Genomic DNA, 18967 nt, shown 5'->3' on the forward strand with positions numbered 1-18967 from the left:
TATCAATATGCGTGACACCATAAAATTGACTCTCTCTCTCATGGCAAAAAATTAAAATATTTTAATAATTTTTTATTCCTCAATATTTTAAATAAAATGTGCAACATCAGTCTTTTCAACACCACAAAAGTAGAATAAATTATAGAAAACATAAATCATCAAATAAAAAACTCTGTCAATAACCCAGAAATATAATAATCGATTTGACAAAGAAATCCAATTACATATTTTTTAATAAAAAATAATTATTTTTAATAATTGAGCCAATAGTAAAAAAAAAAGTAAAATTTTTTGAAATTTGAATACACTCAAACCCAATAGCAAAAGCTGTGGGCCACACAGTACATAGAATAATGGCGAGGAGCCAATGAAGAAGAGCCACAAGGCCACGTATTACACGTGAGCTTCCCACCAACGTGCTTCCACGAGTAAAAAAAACAAAACTAAAAAAAAAGTGCGTATACCTCACCGTCCAACGCACGCCATCCACAAATCTCCTCAACACAACAGTTCATCGGAAGTCAAAGACACGCGCTTCTACACGCGACTGAGAGACTTCCGTAGCCATGATTGGTCCACCCGCACTCAATCATACAGCGAAATAGAGCTGGCCCATACGGGCGGGGCGAAAGTGTAATTTAGTGAAAATAGAGGGGGCAGTAAGAGTTGTTAGAGTTCCTAAATTGTCGCCTACGTTGTGTTTTTATGGTTTTGATTCTGGTACACAGGACTCCTCTCCTAATAGCGGTAGCCATCGTCCAAAATCAATCCACTGTGGTGAGAAAAGCAATATCTTAGGTTAGGAGGGGGAGGAAAAGCAAAAACAGAAAAACTTACATCGGGAAAGGTCAATTGGGAGAAGACAAGAGTAGAGATCTATTTCGTTTTCGAGTCCTCGCGATCCCTCGTTGATCACAGCAATGGGTCTCTGGGAAGCTTTTCTCAATTGGCTTAGAAGGTATGTCGAACATGAGTGTTTGCTTTTGTTTCTGCTTCGTTTTGGATGCAAGAACACCATCTTATGATTTTGGATGATTTTTTGTTTCTTTTTTTTTTTTTTTGCGGGATATTTGGATGTGGTGGATGGTGAATGCTCCTTACAGTTGTATAATTTGCTAGTGAAGTTGAGCGTCTGTGTGTGTGCGTGCGTTTTTTTCTAATAATGTTTGTTTTGAATATTTGGTTTGGCAATGGGGAATTCAGGCGTTGATTTTAGCTGCTGGATTTTTCTCCATGGTCATCGATGGCGTGGTTTTATGTCCTGTTTTTTTGGTTATCCCTTATCGATTCTGTTTCAATGACAGGAGTTTGAACTTGTGATCAGCTGTGTACTTGTCTGCAGTGTTGTAATTATGATTCCGATTCATGTGGAATTTTAATTTGCAAACCAGTTGGCAGCTAATGTTTGCGTGATTCAATCTACCTAATTCAGTGCACGGAATGAAGAATGAAAGATTCAGGACTGTGTTGTTGCCTGTTGGATAACCTGGTTTGCTAAGAATTCCTTGGATTGTAGTGTATTCTGCTGATATATACTCTTTATGTCTTGAGATGGTTTATTGTTAGATATGTTTATTTGAATCAGCGAGAGACTTAATACAACATCCCCTAATTTTTCTTTTGGTTGGTTGTAATTCGCCATTCAATCCTCTTGCACTGCACTGCTCAAACAGTTTCCACAGCTACTTGAAGCATAACATCTCTCTACTTTATACCTGGAACTAGAAAATAATGATCCAGAATAACCACTCATTGAGCTGTTCAGATTGATGTATCTTATGGTTTTGATCCTAAGGGTGTGATGAGAGCTCCTGGTTTCTAAGTTTTTCTTTGGGATTGACAGATCATACCCTCACATGCCATATTATGCTTCCAGGAGCTGCTTTGACATTTTCCCCCCATTTGAGGAAGTTGGATGAGTTCATATAACCTACTGATAATCAATGTCGGCTTAATGTACTCTAAAGCTCTTTTGACAATAGATGAGTTGACTTTCCATCTCACCAGATAAACTTTCATATCTAACTTAAAGTTAACTAATGTGCTACTGCTACCTCAATGGGATTCTGGAGTCATCAAATGATGGGCATGGATTAATCGAGTGATAGGCATGGATGAAATGTAGAACATTAGCTGGGAACCTGAGTATGTCAATTTCGAAGTTTGACAAAATTCGTGCAACATCTGTTTGCCTATCGTGATTGTTCTTCCATTATCTTCATTGCAATCATTTTTGGTTGTATGTGATGTTAACATTCAACAATTTTCAGTACCATAAATGAGACAATTAGTTGAGTATTTTTTGTTTAAACTCGTGCTAATTTCTGGAGTAACTTGTGAATAGGAACTCAGGAATTTCTTCTCAGTTTCTCAAGATCAATTAATCCTTGGAGAAGTAATTTAGAATAAGATGGTCATGATTATACTAGGCTTTTGCTTTGGATGCGGAATTGCTTTAAAAGATTTATAGAATCACTTTATAATTTTTGTGGATACAGCCTTTTCTTCAAGCAAGAAATGGAGCTCTCACTGATAGGTCTTCAAAATGCTGGGAAAACTTCACTAGTAAATGTTGTCGCTGTAAGTAAAAATACATAATACTATCCTTTCATACAGGATGTATCTTTATATACTGTCTGCTGAAATTTTTCATTTGCTGAAAATACTTTGTATTTACTTTGTGGTTCTCTGTTTTCTTTTCATCCCAAGACTGGTGGATATAGTGAAGATATGATCCCTACAGTAAGTTTTCTGTTCGAATTATTGTTAACATCTATATTTGCTTATTGCATGCATTCGGGATTTCTCACTTCATGGTAACAGATTAGTTATGAGAGACTATTTGATCCTTCAGGTAGGATTTAATATGCGGAAAGTCACTAAAGGCAATGTTACAATAAAGTTGTGGGATCTTGGAGGTCAACCCAGATTTAGGAGTATGTGGGAGCGATACTGCCGTGCTGTTTCTGCTATTGTGTATGCCAATAACTACATCCTTACTGAATTATGTTTGTGCTTTCAGTTATTTGGTTCCTGCCAATAGTTTTATTTGGAGCTCAGCTTAGACTAGAAATATGGTTAGAGCTCCATAGTTCCACTCTTATGAAATCCACCTTCATGTCCAAGGTTTGCTCTGCTGTTCTGGTTATTAGATCTAGAAAACTCGCAACTAAGCTTAAATTCATCTGAACTTAATTTTGCATATTTTAGTTTTTTAATAGTCTACATTCAAGGATTGGACTTTCTACTGAATTAAGCCAAGTAAGCTCAAATGTCACTCGTTTATTTAGAAACTTATGGATATTTTCTGAATAATTAATAATTGTAGTTGAGGTATATAATTTTTATGAAATTATATCTATACAAAATTTTTGTGAAAGTTCTTATCAAATGTATGTTCAGAAACCGATTTCTTCACACATATTATCATCTATGTTTCCAAATAATCTGGAATTTTATTATGTGAGGAACCCAGAGCTCTTCAAAACAATGTAACCAGAGTTTGAGGGGGCAAAAGTATCATATGAATCGATTTTGAGGTCAGGATCATCAAGCTTGATGTAACTGCTGCCCCACTTTATGCTTGGCTTGTAAAGCCTAATTGATAGTTCAAACTTGTTTGAGTTAGAACTCAGGATTACAATTCTCAGTTTCTTGTATGTTTGGGCATTTCACATTCAATTTTCTATAGTAACTTGAAGTCAGTAGTGATGTTTCTTACTAAAATATGTTCGTCTATTAAATGATGAAACAAGTAATTTATGAGTTTACAAGATTTAAGTCTACTATCTATTGCCACAATAATCTAACCGTTTACATTATTTGGTGCAGGTACGTTGTTGATGCTGCTGATCATGACAACATCAGTATCTCCAGAAGTGAACTTCATGATCTGTTGAGCAAACCATCACTCAGTGGCATTCCTTTGCTGGTGTTGGGGAACAAGATCGACAAGCCTCAGGCCCTATCGAAGCAGGCATTGACTGATCAAATGTAAGTGGAGCAGGAGACTTGGTTTGCTAACTGAAACCTCCTTTCCCGCACCCCACATATACAAAAGAAGGAAAGGATTAATCATCATAATAACCTTCCCGAGAGAGAGTAATTACTTAGTAGTCCTTCCCTTTCGAAATTAGGAAACCTGTCCCTTTAAGTTTATAGCACTTATATACCACTCCATGACAGGGAGGGGTATTATTAGTAAGTGTATACTAACTGGCAAGCAGATGGCTATAATTAACCCAACAAAGAGAAATGAAGAAAGTTTCTCAGTGTGTGTTACTCTTGCACGTACTCTTCTTTTGGTAGTTTTAATTTAACTTTATTCTAAAATTTGCACTGCAGGGGTTTAAAATCGATTACTGATAGGGAGGTGTGCTGCTTTATGATCTCTTGCAAAAACTCGACCAACATTGACCAGGTCATTGATTGGCTAGTTAAGCATTCCAAGTCAAAGAGCTGAGTACAGAAAAACTCTTCACTGTACTCTGTTGTGTTGTAGATTTTTTAAGAATCGGATTTTGAGTTTGTCGTTGTCCGTGACCAGATTGCACATTCTTCTTTCTGGCCAGACAAGGCTATGATGCTTTCTTCGAAGTTGTCTATGTATTGTATATCAACTCGCATTTGTCTCTATTTTCTAAGTTATGTGACTTGAGAGGAGTTTCTTTGGGCTTTCATGGGGATTGGATTCTCTTCCTCTGTTTGCCTTGGAGTTTGTCTTTGCTCAGTGTTTCTTTTGTTAGTGCAAACTGTGTATGAGTTTGGTTGTCTGAATTGTTAGCTTGATGGACTTGGCGTTGCTAAAATCTTAAAATTTGTTCTCAGAAATAGTTACGTGTGAAGATGGAATCGGAAAAATTGAGAATTTGACATATGTTTGGTTGCTACGATACTATACAACTAGTTCGTTATCAATGTTTTGCAACAAAGAGAGTATTTTTCCTTCTATATTGTGCAAAAAAAGTGCGCTTTTAGTCCTTATCCTATATCCTTTGCTTGAACAGCAAAAAGAGAGATTAAGGGCGGTGTTAGCAAAACCTTGCCGCTTTTCTGGAAAATGATTTTAGAAAAAAAAAATCTTGAATATATACCACACCATATTTTCTGAACGAAAGAGAATCAGTCAAGCCTAGCGCTCAATGCTTCTAGCTCTTCTTGACTAAACTTTGCTCGCCTCTCGTAATACCCAAGTGGGACAGCTTGTTTTTCACAAACTCCGCAGCAAGAAAATCAGCGTCGTGGACAGCAGCTCCGCTACACCAACAATGCGTCTCGATTCTCTTCTGGTATTCCTTGGCATAGCTCCTGTTCAATGCCTGTGGTGTGATGAGTTTGGTCACACTGTTCGCACGAGAATCAGTCAAGCCTAGCGCTCAATGCTTCTAGCTCTTCTTGACTAAACTTTGCTCGCCTCTCGTAATACCCAAGTGGGACAGCTTGTTTTTCACAAACTCCACAGCAAGAAAATTAGCATCGTGGACAGTAGCTCTGCTACACCAACAATGCGTCTTCATTCTGTTCAACGTATGTTGTGTGATGAGTTTGGTCATATTTGTGAAATTACATATAAATTTTTTATAATTTAAAAAATTGATTTAAAAGTGTATTTTTGTCTAATAAATAGATTTATTTAATATTTAATATTTACTGAATTTATTGAAATTAGTAACAAAGATTAAATATCAAGTAATTTAGTGTTAGTTAAATAATTTTTTAATTAAATATGTTTAATTATTTAAAAAATCTACTCATAATTATGTGAGTGAACAGTTTAATTTTATGTTTGTTCTGCTAATAAATTAAGATTTTTTAGAATGTTGCGAGTAAAGAACAAAGCACATGTTTTAGAAGAGTTTTTGTGTCGAACACGATGAAAACAGGGTGAACTGCGTACCATCTCTGCAAATATCTGCTTCACTCCCTTTCTCCTTCATCACTTCCATGGAAGCTTCAACCGGACCCTTGAGCCTTCCACCCCACCCCAACCTCGAAAACATCAAGCATAAACTCTTGAAACACGGCGTTCATCCCACCCCCAGGATCCTCCACAATCTCCGCAAAAAGGAGCTTCAGAAATCCAACCGCCGTCTCGCCAAACTCAACTCCAAGTTGCCTCCACCCCTAACCGATGCCCAGAAACAATCCATTTCAGAAGAATCCCATTTCCATATGATCAAGTCTGACTACAAGAAATTCACGAAATCCGTCAGAAACGAAGAAAACAAGAAACTGGTGGGCAGGCCTTGGGAGAGGTTGGAGAGGCTTCGGTTGAGGGAACTTTCAAGCGAAAACATGGAGTACGATGGGGAGAGGTTGAATCCCGAGCATCTGAGGGAGCTGAGTGATATAATTGAGTGTGAAAGGGACAAATTTGCTTGGCTTTTAGATAATGATATTGAGCTTGAAGAAGGATGGTTTGAGAATGATGGGAGGAGATGGGCTCCACCGAAGCGGAGCGAGACTGAAGCAATTAGGTTTCTCATAGATAGGTATGTCTGATTACTGTCCAAGAATTAATTATTTTCTTGATGGTTATTATTTACTAGCATAAGTTTGTGTTGATTTAGATTAAGTGCAACAGAACTGAGCGTGAAAGATTGGAAGTTTACGCGGACTATGAAATACTCGGGATTGCAGTTTACAGAAAGGCAAATGATGAAGATAGTTGAAGGGCTTGGTGATAAGGGGCACTGGAGGCATGCATTCTCTGTCGTAGAGTGGGTGTATAACTCAAAGGAGCACAGCCATTTCAAGAGCAGGTACAGATGGATCACTGGGCACATGCTCTATAATCTACTCCATCTTCAATCTCTTGTGTTTTCGTTCACTTGTTTGGTTGCAAATTTAGGTTTGTATACACAAAATTGTTGGCGGTACTTGGGAGAGCCAGGAAACCTCGTGAAGCTCTTCAAGTCTTCAATTTGATGCGTGTAAAACTATTCTTGCATTTTCATTGATTTGCTATCGAGGCCTGTCTTTGTTCATTTGATTGAAGCCTAATCCTGAATTGATCATAGGGTGATGCACACATATATCCTGATATGGCGGCATATCATAGTCTGGCTGTTACACTGGGTCAAGCTGGTTTTCTGAAAGAGCTGCTGAATGTTATTGAGTCCATGAAGGCAAAACCCAAAAAGATTAGAAACATGAGGCGCAAGAATTGGAATCCTGAACTTCTACCAGACATTGTTATATTTAATGCTGTAAGAGAGTCTGGGACCTTTTTTCCTGAGCTATCCTTATGTCATTTGTTATGTGCCTAAACTGAATGATCCTTTAGGTTCTAAATGCATGTGTTTCGACCTGCCAATGGAAGGGAGTATCTTGGGTTTTTCAACAGTTGAGGAAGAATGGTCTAAGACCTAATGGAGCAAGCTATGGGCTGGCAATGGAGGTATTTTTTCTCGATTCTGCTGACATGCAATGTTCAAGCATTATTCTCATTCAGTTGGAGATTCTTAGCAAAATGTTTCATCTGGTTATGTAATAAGGGTGCATTGATTTGGCAATTACATAACCTGATTTGCTAGGATATAGTTGTATTTTTCATGATATGCTCCTTATATTTGCTGCTATTAAAATTCCAATGATGAACAAGGCAGAACGTTTCATTAAAATGAATTTAAAGTAAATGCAGTCCTGAAGAAATTTTAGCCTGGTTAACATTTGAGTACTATCTCTTTAAGCCTTCTTTCGCTAGCGTATTTATAAGGTTGTTTTTACTTAGTCATAAAACATTCTGGTCCAAACATATCTGTAGCTGACTCTTACAGGTGGTTCTTTTTAAAGGTAATGCTGAAATCCGGCAAGTATGACCTTGTCCATGATTTTTTTTGGAAAATGAAAAGAAATGGGGAAGCTCTAAAAGCCGTGACGTACAAAGGTAGTATTATTTCCCCATCACAGACATGCTTCCTTGTGATTACTTAATCATCTAAACTTTGTGTTGCTTAGTTCTTATCAGAGCCTTCCGTGAAGAAGGTAAAGTTGATGAAGCTGTTCAGGCAGTCAGGGATATGGAAAGGAGGGGGTTAATAGGAACAGCAAGTGTGTATTATGAGCTAGCTTGCTGCCTTTGCTTCTATGGCAGATGGCAAGATGCCATTTTGGAGGTTAGTTTCCTGAAGGATTTTGATTATGTCTCAGGGTAGATATTTTAGATAGTGGCGACACAGAATACGTTACTAAATAACAGTGGAACAGTGGTAGTTTCGCATAAACATAACCATAAATGGAGATGAGGAATTTGATGAATGCACCAATATAATGGGATGAACCTTAGGTCAGACAGATTTGGTTGTAGCTCAATATTTTTCTTGACATATTTCTGACAGAAGTCTTAACAGGGAGTCATGTCAACTTTAATTTTTATAATCTGGTAGGCGTTATGAAACATATTTGAATGTTTATATAGGTCCCATCAAGTAAAAATGGAACCAATTTTCAAAACTTAGAAAGGTTCTTTGTATGTTAGGCAATAAAAGGTGAAATTATTATGCTAAGATTTTGTCATTTTTCTCAAGGAGAGCAATTGCATAATTACCATAGATTTTGTCATTTTTCTTGGCTTGATGGCCAGATGACACGTTTCTATCACAAAAACAAAATTTCCTTGTTCCTATGTTGACTTCTTCAAATTTCTTTTGCTTAATGACATTTACCTATTGTATCTGGATTTCTTAATACCATAGTTGGAATTTTTGCACTGATGCAAAACTTTTGCAGATTGAGAAGCTGAAAAATGTACGTTCAACAAGACCTTTGGCTGTGACCTTCACTGGCATGATAATGTCTTCCATGGATGGTGGGCATGTTAATGATTGTGTATCCCTCTATGAGCACAGCAAAACCCTCATGTCTCCTGATATTGGTCTAATAAATGCCATGCTGAAAGTTTATGGTCGAAACGATATGTTTCTTAAAGCTAAAGAATTATTTGAAGAGACCATCCGAAGTTATTTAGGTTCTGAAATTGGCAAAAGTGGTCAAGGTTCTTCGCCCAAAGCAGATATGTACACTTTCAGCTCCATGCTTGAGGCAGCTGCAAGTGCTCTCCAGTGGGAATACTTTGAGTACGTGTACAAGGAGATGACCCTCTCAGGTCATCAACTTGATCACCATACACACTCTGCCGTATTAGTGGAAGCATCCAGAGCTGGAAAGGTACCGCACCAGTTTACCTTATCTTGCTGCATGTTACTATATTTTGTTTCATTTGGTTAAAATTTAAAATCATCATTGTTCCTGAATGAACTAGCAAAATACTAAAAAAGAAAAGAACATCTGAGATTTTTTCCATGAATTGTGTGATTCTTTGGTTATGGCTGACTAATCTCAGTAGTATACCACAAGAAGAAAGATCTAACATCAATCGCTTTCTACTGTAGAACTTAGTTATCTTCAGTTTGTTCGCTTGTATGGTTCTGCCTGACAGGCAAATCAAGTTGCAGTCTTCTCAATTGGCTCATTATTATTGAGATTCTTTGTCTTTCTTGATGTAGTGGCATCTGCTGGAACATGCATTTGATTCAATTCTGGAAGCTGGAGAGATTCCCCCTCTGTCATTTTTCACTGAAATGGGATGTCAAGCCATTACTCGAGATGACTATGGAAGGGCTGTGAATATCATCAACACGATGGCTCATGCTCCATTTCAAGTCAGTTTCCAAGAGTGGATTAACCTCTTCGAGAGAAACAGCGACAGGATTGATTGGGCTAATCTAAATAAACTACAGGAGCAACTTGTCAGTTGTGATTTAGTAAAAGAAGCAACAGTCTTAAATTTGTGCAGAGCATTGCAATTCATCTGTGGATGCTGTGAGGACTCATTGAATTCAATACCTTCCACCAGTCCAAGAATGGATGAACTCCCTAAAGATAGTTGTGATGGACAAAACTTTCCGGCAAATACTACTGGTTCCCACTTAGATTGGAATCATAACATACTGGAGGACAGTTCAGTCAACACAACACATGATGATGACTACATGAGCAACAGTAGATTAGAGGAAGACAGAGATTCAGACGAGGTATCTGGTTTGTCCGACAACAGGTGTGAAGGAAATGTGTGGGCTAGTACCACCCAATTTATTGACCATTTCAACTATGATGCGTTTTCCCAAATTTCACCATCTTATTCTGATCACATAGACTTTGAACATATTGAACATGAAGACTCAGATGGTGATGAGTTCAACTTCGAGCTTATTATCCCAAACAGTGAAGCTGATGATTCACAAGAATCTGCCGTTCCATCAGCCTATGAAATTCTGGAATCCTGGAAGAAAAAGTGAAAGGCATTTCCTTTCTACATCTCAGTTTTGCCTGTGTTGCTGACAAAGAATTCATAATCCACATGCAAGCATTTTAGCATAATCTACTCAGAGCTTTGAGTATAGCTCTAGATTTTGTCTTAGTCATTTGTGCCGAAGACATGAGATTACGCTCTCGCAAAAATGTAAGAATGCCTTCAAAATGATGTATGTTTATACACAGTTTGTTTCAGTCCCTTCCACTGGTGAAATCAGGAATCTCACACGTAAATATTTGTATTCTATTTCTTTTGAAAACTATCAAACTTGTATTTACACTCATCATATTCATATCCGATATAGGTAACTTACCTGCCAAAATCCCCAATGCGACATGAGAAGTGAAGAAATATTGGGTTGGACTGAAAAACAATGGATAGATGCAAAATTATCCTCTCAAATATTGAAAAAGAGCGAAAAAAAGAAACTGCCCAGTAGAGTGAGGTAATATGCTTCTTTATTAAAAAGTTGGGGAGGTTTTTTGTCCTTTTATTTTTTTAGGGGGGTCTTTTTGCTCTTTTTCAATATTTTACGGTGTAATTTACATTTATCCATAAAAAATAATTAAATTGATCAAATTCGTACTACGTACAACTAAAAATTTATTACAGTATCATAAAATATAGTTGAAAATGAAGTTCAACGATTAAAATATTTTGTAGCATCAACTTACCACAGTTAATTTGACGAATCTGTTAAATTTTCAATTTCGAATCTATCAATTTAAATAAATACACATGAATCATAAATATTAACCTAGAACCTAATAAAATATAATTTGGAAGAGATATGAAATTGAAATTGAAATTGGTTTGGGATGCTGAAATTCAATATTTAATGAATTGAACCTGATTATTTTTGTAGTGTAAAGTAGAAGAACATATTTCCATAAATATAGGTATTAATTAATTAAAATTCTTATTAAATCTGGAATTCATTTACTCCACAGTAATAAACGGTATTATTGATTTGATTAATCTAACAAAACCCAATCTAATCTTAATAGCATTTTCATAAGCACTAATCACGCGCTCGCATTCACCCAACCCAACATTAGAAACCTAAACCCATCAAGAAACATCCTCTGCCTCACCACTCCCCCTTTACCGCACTCTGTTCAAATGCTACTCTGAAAACTCCCGACTTTATTCCCTCTCCATAATGTCCTCCTTAATTTCCAGAATCCCCTCCAATCCCCTCACTCGAGCGCTTTTCTGCCGGACCCTCTGCACCGCCTCCCAGACCCCAAGTCAGAAGCTTGAACGGATTGCCGACGAGCTCTTGGACCTAAACAAGATCGAGCGCCATGATTATGTCATCCTATTGCGCTATAAAATGGGCCTCAATCGCTATGGCCCCGCGGCCTCCGCACCCGGATTGCAATCCCCTTCGTCGGCCGGCGGCGGCGCATCGGCCGCCCCCCCGGCAGCCAAAGAGAAAACTGCGTTCGATGTGAAATTGGAGAAATTCGACGCCGCAGCGAAGCTTAAGGTGATTAAGGAGATTAGGGCTTTCACGGATTTAGGTCTGAAGGAGGCTAAGGATTTGGTGGAGAAAACGCCGGCCGTGGTGAAGAAGGGGGTTACGAAGGAGGAGGCTGAGAAGATTATGGCGAAGCTCAAGGAAGTTGGTGCTACTGTGGTATTGGAGTGAAGTGAATCAGACTTGTGAACAATTTTAGCTTTATCCCCTGAGAGTGGTTTTACTTTGCTGTGGAATGCAATGGATGTTTATTCATGAAGAGAAATGAAATGTATGCACATTAAGTTCAGTTGTTCACTGTTGATCGTTATCTGAAGCAATAGCAGTAGAATTGATATTGAGTTTTTCTTAGTTTTGAAAGATGGGTCTTTGAATTATTTCAGCTTGAGATGGTAGTAATAACTTTAAGGGTTAGACTGGCAGATCATGAATTGTTCATTGTATCTGCAATTCTGAGATTCAACTTTTAAGTTTCTGACATCATGAAATTCTCTCTTGCCATCGGCATCATGGTTTCATTCAGCTCAGCTACAATGTATTTACATAATAAGTCATTCTGTTTAGCTTGTGTATGATATAGTTTTTCCTGGTGGTTTATGACCAAAGTTCAGTATATGTGATCAGTTGCTTCGTATTGGCGTCAAGAAAAGCTGTCGTCTTTGTTGTATTATGAAATAATACTCAATTATCTTTTTTCTGCTTTCTTCTACTCCCTTCTTTTTTTCTTCCGCCTCTTTTATCATGATGAGAAGTTCGCGTTAAGGATTACCAGAATTCACCAGATACATATGAGACAAGCTTGCTAGAGAGAAGAGGAAGACATCTGGCCTTATAATAACAGATTGCAATTCCTTGAGTTGTCATTTGAGCCTACGTCCTCTACTGAAATAGCTGATAGTCTGTAAATAACATTTGTTTCGTGGAACTCCTACTGTGTCATTGTGTGTCAACTCTCTGGGCGCAATGCAGGAACATAGAGGTAATATCATCCTGTAAAGTGGTGTCAACATAGAGGCTGGACCTTGTTGAAGTCCATTTGGTTAAGAAACTGATCTCAGGTAATTCCAGCTTTTAACTTAATCACCAAGGTAATCTGATTGTTAATAAGGTGAATAAGATTTTGAGAGCTGAAAAGAGGACGATTTTATGCTCAAATGCTTTGTATCATTTGTCACCAATTCACATATTATATATTTCTGTATTTGTGTTGAACGCGGTGATTGGATTAGGTAGTTTGGTTGTGCTTGATTGGCACTCATGTGGCACTAAAAGCATCAAAATGCTGGAGGGAGGGGGCTGAGGTTTAAAGATTTTTACTCTGTGATGTGACTGAGAGAAGCTGAGGTGCTTAGTCCAGAGACTCTCTGAAAAATCCTCAGGCGGAAAATCTGGTTGTTGACAAAGAGGAAAAATTGCATGTGGAATTTAAGTTGTAGATGCTGATAAGAGTACAAAGTTATCCATAGAGAGACAGAGTTCATATTATTGGGAAAGTTTACATGGATTTCTTCTGATAAAAGATGAATAACTATGATGATGGTGTCATCATTTGGTGAAGGGGCATTTGTTATGCAGAGTTGATGCTGTATATGCGTCTTTAGATGGGATGATGAGGGAGTAAATGAACTGAAACGATGAACAAGACAAAGAGTAACGGAATGCAAGACCACTGAGATTGATCATAGCTTTGCTTCATTGCATACGAAGGATCATATGCCTCAGAATCCGAAGCTGAGTTCTATTGTGCAAATGCTTTTTTCCGTGTCACTTTCTGAATTTCTTGGTTACCCTTTGTAAGGGCAAGTGTTGGTGCTTAGTTGATGACTTGCCTCTTTCGTGGGACTTGTTAGGCCTTTTTGCTCGCCTTTTAAATTAATGGAAATTCCCCAATTCAATTATGGCCAGATCTGGATGTTGTTATGTACATAAACACGGGGCACTCATCGTTGTGTATTGTAGCTAATTTTTGCTTTGGACACAGTATATCACAGGCTTGATCGAGCAGGCAAATGTGCATGCACCAGTGATGAAAGATACTGGGGTCCTTTGCAAGCAATTCTGGAGAATGGACTCCAGATTATTTGGTGGAAACGGGGAAGAAGGGGAAGGAGGGAACAGGACCAAATCCAACTACATTTTTGTTATGGTTTTCGTGGAAACAACGGAATCACACTCTTGTTAGACTCCATGTCTTAGGAGCTGACCAAATGCACTAAGGTGCTTCCATCCCTCATCTTTCCAGAAAGGAAAATCAAAGTTGCTTTTATTTTTCACTATCTTATCAGATTCTACACTCAAACATAAGAGCGAGGTAATGAAGACAACTCTCTTTTTCTTCATATAAACTACTGCCAAAAATTTACCACAAATTGCTAATGACCGTCCTCCAACTCTAACAGCCTGACTCTGGTACTAAGCAATTTCCTACAAGTTGGTAAGCGTCACAGTTGATCAACCAAGCACACTGTTAATAATTGAACAAAATTCTTAGATTTGTAACTCCACAAACTTATCTACATCATATAGACATGCTTATAAAAGATGAGCACTGTACTAAAGCCTTCAGAGAATGGTCTGCGACAATTTTGGAGATGCAATCAGACGTTACTGTCACCAGGGTTCTGCATGGGTATGAGAAAGGAGGATATCAGGGACAAGAGTTTGAAACTCGGTCAAAATTTGCCATTCCGAATTTAATGTTAAGAAGACACCACAATATCAAAATACTGAACTGCAGATGCAGCCTGTTCAGAAATTTTACCAGAAGATAGAAAGAATTGCCAATTTTGTTAACCAAAATACTAAGGGGGGCACAAAACAAAATTGAAATAGAACCAAATAGGTTCACATTCAATAAAGGGCATGGATTAAGGTCTGTTCCAGAAACCAAACAACTGCATCCTAAACTTGATAGCCTCATGTAAGCAAATTTCTACTGTCTACGAACTAGTTGAAACAGCCACAGATCTCCAGAATTGTTGGTGGGATTCAGGTATAGGGTCAAGCACGTATAGTTTAAAGTCATGCTGCCATAAAAATATATGTTAACAACTTAACTTTACAGGTATTCAAATTCAGGGATTTGCTTTACCAGACACGGATAGTTTGACAGATCAGAGCTTTCTGAGCAGCATCAGCAAAACACTGTGCAGCTTCTGCTTCAGCCTCGGCCTCCTCTGCTTCCCTAGCTGCAGCTTCAGCTTCTGCAATTGCAGCCTCAGCCTCCGCAACTGCCTGTGCAGCAGCTGCAGCAGCCTCTTCTGCACTCATGCTCTTCATTTTCTCCAGCTCCGCATCAATCTTGGCTTTAGTAAGAAGTATGACACTGTTTCTCTCTGCTTCTGAAGGATCTTTCTTAGCTCCATTCTCAAGTAACAACTGCGGTTCTTTCCCTGAGACAAGAGATACCGACCTTGGTGCGATCCTATATTGATGCTTCACCTGCCCATGCAATCGAGGTTAACAACTCCAAAGAATAAATTAGTCCTATCCTTGTGATCCACCTATGAAAACATGGTTAACAGCTTCAAATAATAAAATGTCCTCGACAAAACAGGTAATTATACACCATATCTGCATTCAGAATCTGCCAATATGTGACCATGAAAAGTATCAAATTTCATGTGTCATGCATCATCCCCAGCCCCAAAGGAAATAAAAGATGCAAAAGAAGCACAAAAAGGAAAAGAATGGCAGTTACTATGGAATACCTTAACTAATCGTCCATTGTCCGTCAAAACTTTCAAACTAGCAGCCAAAGTCCTTTCAAAATCTGGAGGTGCTGAGTAATGCTCCTATCATATTAACCATATACAATGTGAGAGTTAGAAACTCATAATCATAGCAGACATAAGAAAACTTCAATGGATAACCATGATTAAATATGTGAATCTCACTGCTCCTTGAATCAATCATAAGATGACAATTACTATGATAATTCTAGACATATAGATTGCATAAGGAGCCAAAATATTTATGAGAATTATATGGGGAAGTTTGCAGAAAAGACAAATTTTGATTCCTCCAAAACTTTTCTAGCACATTACAAGACATTACTGCATATCATTTCACTTTCATTTTCAACCCAATTGACTTATATTGTCATTTTATTTTTATATTTATCCATCAAAGGTAGAAAATTATTACCTCTATGTATTGTGCAATTGCAGGCCGACTGGACCCTCGCGGTTCCTTCAACTTTGTTATAGCCTCCAATATATGATCATCCAACCTGAAGCCCAAAATGTATTTAGATTAGAGCACTGCATTTTTTGCAACATTGTATCATGTTTAGATTGACTGTGGACCACCATAGCTATACTTATAGCTATAGAGTGAGAACAAACTTTCCTTCCACTTTTCCCACCAAGAAGCATGTTGTTTTCACAAACACACACAAACAACAACATAAAAGAGAGAAAAGGCTGCAGATGTATCTTTCAATCAATTAGATCTTTGAAGATAAATTGTTCAGAGAGAGTGGACCGTGTAAGGAACCTACGATGTGCAATTAAGTAGACCGTATAACTCATTAATTGATTATTTAATTTTTGACCTATTTGTTCATCAGTGATTAATTACCTGAAAAGTTCTTGACAGTGCCAATTTCGTAGGTAGAGAGGTAGTAGGAACAAGCTGGGAATAAAGTCATAAATATGAAAGGGCACATAATGTATGATATCATCCAACCTTGAGATTTGTTTTCTCAAACCCGCATCGTGGGATATTTCACTAGATGCTCCAAGAGAAGTCACATTGATAATTTCAGAATCCTTATCAACCATCGAGCTAGGAACTATGGTGTCTTCATCTTGCTTGGCAGTAAGCTGATTGCTTTTACTTGCAACCCTAGCCCTGTGCCGAGATCCCAAGCCATTTGCCATGCAATTCAAGTTTCTCCATTTGTCCTATCCAGTAAAGAGGAAGAAATCAATTCAACTGAAAGAAGAACGAATAAAAATAAGTAATATCATATGGTTATTATGACCAAAACATGGATGTCCATTCTAAATCTTGATTTCTGCAAAATCAACATAGAGGATAAGGAAATAACCATTATTCAATACCTTAAGGTCGACATTGGAACGTGATCGCAAGACTGTGCTGAATTCTGGATCTTTAAGTATGGTACTCCATTTTCCTATTCCATATTTGTGAATGCCCGCTTTAAGAGCACCTTCTTCCTCTGCTGTCCACTTCTGTTTAGGGGCACCCATTACCCAGAGTCAAGATCTTCCACAAACAATGACCTAGTTGAGTAATGCACAATGTTTCACCTGTGAAACACAGAGACACCGGAAAAAGCGAACAAGTTTAGGCCACCAAAACTTTGTAAGGAAGAATGATATACATTCCAAACTTAAGAGCTTAAATAATAAAAACAAGTGTGTTTATCAAACAAAAGAAATTGCATCCTATCTTCTTTAGAACTTATGAATTTACCCAGGATGTACTTTTGACAACCCTATTCTTCAACACACCCAAATTTCTAAATATGCTCCCCAATTGATTTTCCGGAGATAAGTATCTCTTTGTTTAATGAGTCGTAAATTACCTCCTAGGAATAACTCAGGCAATCAAAAGATCATGATCCTTCATACCTTATTGAATAAACATCCCAAGCAACAACCATTCACATGTAAAATGCTACATGTCAAATTTGGATAGGGAGGAAACGGACAACTACAGACAGCCATAATGAACAACCTGAATCTAAGTCTATAATGAATTTCAATATTTTGGATATCCTACAGATAAAAAACGCAGTTACAACATCTGTAACCGATCATTGGTCAATGAGAGCAACAAAAAAGATTTTACAGAGTGCATGTTAAAAACACAAAATAAGATCATTCCAATCCAAGACCTAAAAAACATCTTGTTAAAAGCAATGTGTATGGTGAGGCAATTGAGAATGAGAAAAGAGTTTCCCATTTGCAAAACTAGCTTCACGTATGATTCCTTAGCATGAAGGATTTTACAAGGATACATCCACAAACCCACTTACAAATAAATAAGGCTCGATAGGACAACCGCCACCCATCCACATACCCACGGTGAGGCAATTGAGAATGAGAAAAGAGTTTCCCATTTGCAAAACTAGCTTCACGTATGATTCCTTAGCATGAAGGATTTTACAAGGATACATCCACAAACCCACTTACAAATAAATAAGGCTCGATAGGACAACCGCCACCCATCCACATACCCACAACAGCCAATATTAATCATCCCCAGAAATGTTAGGACCTATTGGTTGCCCTGAGTCTAAACAGAAAAACAATCAATTCTTAGCTATTCCAAGGATACATACGTCAAAATTCGAATGTCAGACTATCTCAAGAATTTAAGGCCTCTTGCTCAAACTTTTACATTCCTGAGAAGCTCCCTAAATAGCATAAGAAAATTTGCTCCTTTCGCATATCATCTACCAAAACCTCATCTGCAACATAGAAGAAACTGTTCTCAGCTTATCCAGGCATTTCATCAAGGAGGATTCTAATTCTCCACATCTATTTAACTGACACCACTCCATAGGCACCGCAGAACTAAAACGCAATACAAAAGCACATGCACATATGAAAAAGAAGATGTCTCATCAAAAGGAACCCTCTAAATTCCCAGAAAAACTAAAAAATATCCCTTCACAGAAAACACAAAACGCGGTTTGAGCGGTGCAGTGGAGTGGAGTTGAGTAGCCATACCCGTAACCAGGGATGACTCAAAATCAGTGGTTTAGAAATGTCAAAACCAGTCCATACAATTCACAATTGAATCTCAACCCATTTGAGAAACGATTGAAGCCCTAGTCTGAGACTATGGAACGCCCACAAACGAAGAGTTGCGCAGTAAATTTGTGTTGCCCCCCTTCTGACACTCTCAAACTCCCCACTTCCTTCCCTGTCTCTTTTCTTCTTCTGGAAGAATCAGCTGCCCCTCTCAAAATTTATAACAAAATTTGGCTGATTACCTAAGTATGAAAACATTTTTTTACCCAAACATTAACTTAGGAAAGAGGGGGGCCCATAAAATGTGTGGACTAAAATATGATGATTTCATAAATTAAAGGGTAAGAAACTAAGAATAGATACTATTTATATAATTTAATACTTAATCTAAAGTTGACCATTTTTTTTAATAATTATTATAATAGTAAAATATTCTTCACA

General features: G+C 37.7%; 4 protein-coding genes across 9 annotated transcripts; 3 read left to right on the forward strand and 1 right to left on the reverse strand.

Moving 5' to 3' along the window:
- Positions 709-4808, forward strand: LOC105177826 (ADP-ribosylation factor-like protein 8a). Of its 2 annotated transcripts, XM_020699001.1 has the most exons (7): positions 709-958; positions 1305-1489; positions 2499-2580; positions 2710-2742; positions 2855-2976; positions 3832-3993; positions 4345-4808. In XM_020699001.1, exons 3-7 carry the CDS (start codon positions 2518-2520, stop codon positions 4460-4462), a joined length of 498 nt encoding a protein of 165 aa, XP_020554660.1. In that variant the 5' UTR covers positions 709-958; positions 1305-1489; positions 2499-2517; the 3' UTR covers positions 4463-4808. The 2 variants fall into 2 exon arrangements, with proteins under 2 accessions (XP_020554660.1, XP_011099385.1); XM_011101083.2 differs by lacking the exon at positions 1305-1489 and having other exon boundaries at positions 710-958.
- LOC105177825 (pentatricopeptide repeat-containing protein At5g67570, chloroplastic) lies at positions 5811-10517 on the forward strand. Of its 2 annotated transcripts, none has more exons than XM_011101081.2 (9): positions 5811-6491; positions 6570-6761; positions 6851-6932; positions 7020-7208; positions 7286-7399; positions 7795-7888; positions 7960-8117; positions 8731-9168; positions 9507-10517. In XM_011101081.2, the coding sequence occupies exons 1-9, from the start codon at positions 5944-5946 to the stop codon at positions 10296-10298; spliced, it is 2607 nt and encodes an 868-aa protein (XP_011099383.1). In that variant the 5' UTR covers positions 5811-5943; the 3' UTR covers positions 10299-10517. The 2 variants fall into 2 exon arrangements, with proteins under 2 accessions (XP_011099383.1, XP_020554659.1); XM_020699000.1 differs by having other exon boundaries at positions 6351-6491; positions 6584-6761.
- Positions 11330-12403, forward strand: LOC105177827 (50S ribosomal protein L7/L12). The gene has a single exon (XM_011101084.2). The coding sequence runs from the start codon at positions 11478-11480 to the stop codon at positions 11967-11969; it is 492 nt and encodes a 163-aa protein (XP_011099386.1). The 5' UTR covers positions 11330-11477; the 3' UTR covers positions 11970-12403.
- Positions 14114-18752, reverse strand: LOC105177828 (telomere repeat-binding factor 1). 4 transcript variants are annotated; one of them, XM_020699277.1, is made up of 8 exons: positions 18503-18752; positions 18112-18240; positions 16865-17074; positions 16380-16705; positions 15945-16029; positions 15509-15592; positions 14890-15239; positions 14622-14824 (listed from the first exon to the last, which is right to left on the reverse strand). In XM_020699277.1, exons 3-8 carry the CDS (start codon positions 17012-17014, stop codon positions 14731-14733), a joined length of 1089 nt encoding a protein of 362 aa, XP_020554936.1. In that variant the 5' UTR covers positions 17015-17074; positions 18112-18240; positions 18503-18752; the 3' UTR covers positions 14622-14730. The 4 variants fall into 4 exon arrangements, with proteins under 4 accessions (XP_020554937.1, XP_020554936.1, XP_020554935.1 ...); XM_020699278.1 differs by lacking the exons at positions 14622-14824; positions 18112-18240 and adding an exon at positions 14114-14419 and having other exon boundaries at positions 18503-18750; XM_020699276.1 differs by lacking the exon at positions 18112-18240 and having other exon boundaries at positions 18503-18751.

The sequence above is a fragment of the Sesamum indicum genome, linkage group LG15 (assembly GCF_000512975.1).
Source record: "Sesamum indicum cultivar Zhongzhi No. 13 linkage group LG15, S_indicum_v1.0, whole genome shotgun sequence".
In the NCBI taxonomy this organism is placed as follows: Eukaryota; Viridiplantae; Streptophyta; class Magnoliopsida; order Lamiales; family Pedaliaceae; genus Sesamum; species Sesamum indicum.